General features: G+C 41.3%; 1 protein-coding gene and 1 long non-coding RNA gene across 5 annotated transcripts in view; one reads left to right on the top strand and one right to left on the bottom strand.

The window, feature by feature from the left end:
- LOC109301508 overlaps nucleotides 1-4,769 on the top strand; it is a 20,973-nt gene extending 16,204 nt beyond the window's left edge. The window contains exons 2-3 of the long non-coding RNA XR_002098546.1: nucleotides 1,831-1,836; nucleotides 4,690-4,769. This is a non-coding gene — a long non-coding RNA (uncharacterized LOC109301508). The remainder of the gene's footprint in view (nucleotides 1-1,830; nucleotides 1,837-4,689) is intronic.
- SLC4A10 (solute carrier family 4 member 10) overlaps nucleotides 1-5,587 on the bottom strand; it is a 423,280-nt gene that overhangs the window by 158,371 nt on the left and 259,322 nt on the right. For all 4 annotated transcript variants that reach the window (XM_019522708.1, XM_019522705.1, XM_019522707.1 and 1 more), the window contains exon 5: nucleotides 4,693-4,853. In XM_019522708.1, the coding sequence (XP_019378253.1) occupies nucleotides 4,693-4,853 (161 nt within the window). The remainder of the gene's footprint in view (nucleotides 1-4,692; nucleotides 4,854-5,587) is intronic.

Raw genomic sequence — 5,587 nt, 5'->3', positions numbered from 1 at the left:
TGGCAAAAAGAAGAATGTATCAGATAAGGAAATCAGAGCCCCCTGATCCCCCCACAGAAACTGCATCCCCCCACTCCCTCCCCACAGATCTCACATGCTTCCCAGTCCTCTCTGTATACCTCTGTATACCTCACCTACCCCCTCCTGACTCCCCTGGAGTCTGCTTGCCTCCCTGATCCCCCAAATCCTCACCACTAGCCCTTCCCATCCTGATTTACCTGAGATTGGGTGGCCATTTTTAACTCAATCTAACCTCCCAAAATTTGTGTACCCAGCCAGATACATGACCAGTTATATGTAAATCTTTTTAAATATCTCTCCTAGTATGTCATGCCAGGTATTTCCACAATTGTCTTTCCTCCTCATATAAAACAAACTATATTGTGTTCAATTTTGAAGGAAGGTCATTTTGTGCCCAAAAGCTTGTCTAACATCTCTTCCAAGCATAAAGTTGGTCTAATGAAAGATACCACAAAAAGTCCTTGCCTCATATTTTTTGGATCATCATGAATACAACAACACTTTAACCCAAATAGAGCAAATTCATGTATTCTTTTATGCAAGTATTCCTCTCATAGAGAATTCATTGCATCTCAAACTTATAAACTACTGAAGAGCTGGGAATCTTTGTTTCTTCACTCTGCTCCATCTCTGTTACCATCAAAGCCTTTGTATTTAATTGTATTCATTCCACTTGGTGAGCGCTAGATGCTGTAGTAAACCTTTCATTTCCTAGTAGCAGGATGATATATATCTAATCTTTATCACTTTAATGACTACAACTTGTAGACCACTCTGCATTTTACTTTTGCTGCTCCAAGCATCAGCCAGATAGAATCTGGACAAGTGATAGGAGTGTATTCCTAAAGCTGGACATGATTTTTCCATAACCTTCCACCCTCTGACACCTCAAGGAATAGGTGCCTGAACTGGAAATCAAACTTAGAAACTCAACATGCTTCATAGGTACTCTTAACTGCCTGGTTGATTCACATTTACTTTTACTGCCAACTCACTCTTTCATAAACAAACATCTCACTTCAGCCATGGGCAGCTGTTCATTTCTACCAGTAAGAATTTTAGAAAAAATATCTGAAACTCGTACTGGTAGAAAATAGTACAAGAGCTGGAGTGTATATGTGTTCCATCCCCTTACTGGAGAGTTACACTGGTGAGCTCGCCAACCAGGGAGCACTAGAGTGCTGCCACCTGGGCCACTCCCTTCCTTAGGGGAACCCATTACTTAACCACCTGCCTTCACCCCTGCCTGAGAAGACTGGCAATAGTTAGCCCCCAGCTTTTAAATTTCCTCATGTGCAGCTCAGATGAGCTGCATATAAAGCTGGATGTGCAGGAAAATGGGGCCAGAGACAGCTTCCCTAATCCCCAGGTAGGGCTCCCACTTGGGCAATACATGTGGTATTAAAGCCCAGAATTCAGTTAACTGGGGTGGGAGGGTTGACATTTAAAGGCCACAAGGCTGGGAACCAAAACAGAGGTGGATTCCCTGGCTTTGGTTCCTAGGCTCATGAGCTTGATATCCCAGCCCAGGGGACCAGGAACCAGGAAGGGGATGGCTTCAGTGGCCATGGTTCCTTGGGCTCCAGGGGAAGCTGGCTGGGGCTAGGAACTGAATTTGAGGACACCCTCCCTGAGCCAATTTCCAGTGCCACAGGCTTTGCAGTCCCCAATCCCACCATCCAGCTGAGGAAGAGGAGCAGTAAGGGGAAGCCAGCAGGTACCAGATTTGAATGTGCCACACAGGGGGCAGCTTTCCTCTACACAGCACTTTTAGAGCCAGTGCCTGCATCCCCTTGGATTGAAGCAGAGGAAGCAGTGGGGCAAGCCTCCCATGTCTTTCCCAAACCAGGGACTGCCAGGTTTGAGAAAGAGGTAAGAAGCAATGACTGCTGCTCCCCTCTCCTCCCAGACCAATCTAGAAAGGGAGCGGAGCAGTGAGGCAAAGTCCCTGGTTTGGAAAAGAGGCAAGGAGCAGCTGTTGCTGCTGCTCCCCTCCTGTCCTGGACCATTCAGACAAGAAGGAAAGCATGCAAGTCTTCATTCTTGTGAAAGAAACAAGGAACAACTTCCAGGTTGACACTTGAAAGATCTTCTCCTAAAAGGAGAATGTTTCCCCCAGGAGAAATTGAATGAACACTTGTACCCTTGTCAGTTCTACCAGGAGAACAGTGTAGAAATGTAATGCCTGTATATGGCTGTACTTTACATATTTTAACTTCCCAACTCCTTGTCCACATCAATTTACCCCAGTGAATTCTATCTAGTATTGCCCTTACATTCAATGAAATGTGTTCTTCTGAAGTAAAAAAATTCAGTTTTTTCCCTGCTCCTCCTTCAGTGAACAGTTCTTGTATTTCTTTAACACTGTCTTACTCCCAACCCCATTACAGTATATTCATGTGTATATCCATAAGCTACAGAGGTCTGAATTTTCCCAGACATATGCAAAGGAAGTATAAGTGAAACTTTAACTTTAAAACTGTTATGAGATCTGTTAGTATATTTGTCTATGGAGTGTCATCATAGTGATAACTGGGTCCAAAGGCTGAAACATGAGGCTGCACATAAAAACTATTTTGTTGAGCAACCACCAGTTATACCAGCATGTTTCCAACACCATTTTAGCATACTGGAAACAACACTTTCATTATAATTAAGAGACCAATTTCAATTCTAAACTCCTATTTTAAGGCATCTACAGCTTCCTAGAAAGTAAGCACAATGGGTTGAAACTTCTCATTATTTTCAGCCAATAAGATGCACATTTTTAATTTTGGAAAAATTTCATTCAGTTGTTGTTGTGTTATTTCACTGCGCTGGAAAGTTATGAACACTTTAAGAAATGTTTAGGTTATTGGCTTGTGATCCAACAGCTAAAATGGCGTTGATGTACATTCCAAGTCTCATAAATCATTCACAAGATGAGGTGCAGAAATGTTTTTTGCTACACATCTATGGCTCATCAGAGAGCAGTTGCATTCTGATGAATCTCCTGTGATCCATCAGATGACCTCACTGTGTCAAAATCAGTGTAGTTTGCCTAGGTCAGTGTCTCAAGTTTCCCTCATTCCTCCAACAGAGCACTGGTCAAGCCTGGATTCCAATTTGCTTTTTCATGCAGAGGCACAGAAAGGCAGCTCCACAGCAGCAGCTATTTTTGTGCCACCCTCCCCAGCCCTCCACCTCAAAGGCAACTCCTGGGGTTGCTGCCCCAATCACCTCCCCTCAGTTACATTATTGGTTTTATGTTCCCTTACACACAAAGTATCTGTAGCTATATTATAATTTAGAGATGTTACCTAATAAGAGACTGAGGAAGTTGGGAACTGAAATGGTTCCACAGTTAGGAAGCAGATAGTTAGAGACAGACAGAGGTTGTAGAGAGGTTTGTCTACTGCTCCACACAATAAAGTCTGTTGTTCTTCTTATCCATTGTATGCCTGTATTTACTACACACAGTGATCACTACAGTCCCCATGCCCTAGGACATATAGTATACCTTGGTTAGGAACAGAAATTGCACATAAACTGGTATAACTCATTGGAAACTGGTTCAGATCTGTAACACAACAGAAGTTCACTGCACAGAAACTACTTTCAAAATAACCCAAACTGGTCTAAGATAAACCTGGATGGATGTAGTATTAGACTTAACTGATTAGGTTAAATCAATATATTGAACTTCTGCTGCAGATCCCCTCCAGATGCAAGCTACCTCACAGTCCCCCAGCATCCCAGGATGCTTTGCACCTCCCCTGCAAATCCGCCCATGCTGGGTTGGCAGTCTAGCTTAGGCCCAAACTATCTGCTCCTGCCAAACAGGGAGGCATGCTCTAGCACCCCCTGGCTTCTGGACTGGGCTACCATAGGCATGTGGATGCATTTTTGGAACCAAAAGTGAATGCCTCTTCACTCGGTTATTGGTTCAACGTATGCAGCTTAGACTAACCTGTAAAGACTGGATTGTTTTAGCCTCTGGCTTTTTGACTGTCTGCATTTAGCCCTTCAGTGCCATACATAAATCCATCCTCAAGCCCATACATGCCTCATATCTACATTAAGAACTACTGAGCTTTATCCATGACTACACACCAGTCCAAACCTGATCTGAGAGCGGGGCCTGAGAGCAAGCCTATCCCCAAGCCTGAAAAATCCTGACCTGGACACTCACCTGGACACTCCAGGCCATGAGCATAGGAAATTCTCCAGCAGCAATCCCATAATTTCTGTTCCTAACATCCAGCCCTTCTTCACCCTACTTCCTATTTCTGTTGTCCATAATTACACCCATAATCATTGAAGGGTTCTAGTACAGAATAGAAGACACGAAGTGCAGCAACCACAACAAAGCCAAAGATGGGGAAGACAGCTCATTTGGCTCTGGCTTCTTCATGGCAAACTTCAAGATCAAACCAAAATATTGATAAATATTTTCCTGAGCATTTTACCTTCACCCACCTGTACAAAGATAATTTATATGCAAAGTTTGCAATAAAATATTTACTACAATCATGCTCCCAAATGTTAGACTGTTTTATACAATGTGTAGAATATAATATTTATAGAAAGAGTTTAAGTATACAGCTGATTTTTATGCAGAAGTTCTCTAAATTATATGCAATTGTTTCCAACATTTTCATAATAGCTTTTCAATATAAAACATAAAAGTACCTGCAATTTCTTCTAAGGAATTAGCTCTCATATCCAGGAGAACTGTACCATTCAAGATACAACTTCTCAATTCAAACAAGCTATGAAGCGACAGAGTGGCAACATATGGTTTACTCCATCTCTCTCCACCATCCTCCACATCTTCTTCAAATTTCAACCATCTATTTAAATCAAATAGATTAGTAAATTTTTAACATAGGAAGTGAAAATTAGTCATTTCCTTGTGTCTGAATGGCCACCATCAAATAGCATTGGGGGGGGGCGTATTTTACCTTTATTTGCAGGGAACCTGAGAACACTACCCCTCACAACCCCCCTCCCCCACCCAAGAAATATTGTCTTTTACCATTTGTCAGATACTGATTTCAACCACGGATTTTAAGAGAGAGGATTAAGCAAAAAAACGTAATATGCTTTTGTTTTGCAGCAACTTTGAATAATACCATCTCATAACAAAACATATTTCTGTGTCAGGAATATGGAAATAATGGTGAGATTGTTGTTAAGAACTGCTGAAGGGTCAGTGGGAATCACTGTAATAAATTCTAGAAAGCTGAGAGAAACTTCTTCAAATGTTAACAGTTTTAAGGCGGATAAAAGGTGGACCCAAAATCCTCAACAGCATTGCTTCAAAGTCTTTTTATAATAAGAAACAAGTAGTAAAATTGTTCTTTTCCCTCATTTTAAAGTAATATGTACTGCTCTACAGAATCCATGCTTTGTAGAAATAACTGTCCAAAATCATCATAATGTTTTTTCACATAAATTAAATTAAAATCCATAAGGAAAATGAAAAAATTTGCAATATTTAAGCTTCTATTCCTCTTCTAAAGTTCACAAAAATCTAAAATAATATTGAAAATATGAACAATTAAATAAAGCCAGATGACAAAGC

This window comes from Gavialis gangeticus, unplaced genomic scaffold (genome assembly GCF_001723915.1).
Source record: "Gavialis gangeticus isolate Ggan-Ray unplaced genomic scaffold, GavGan_comp1, whole genome shotgun sequence".
In the NCBI taxonomy this organism is placed as follows: Eukaryota; Metazoa; Chordata; order Crocodylia; family Gavialidae; genus Gavialis; species Gavialis gangeticus.
The sequence above is the reverse complement of the archived record's forward strand: the minus strand, read 5'-3'. Positions and strand labels throughout refer to the sequence as shown.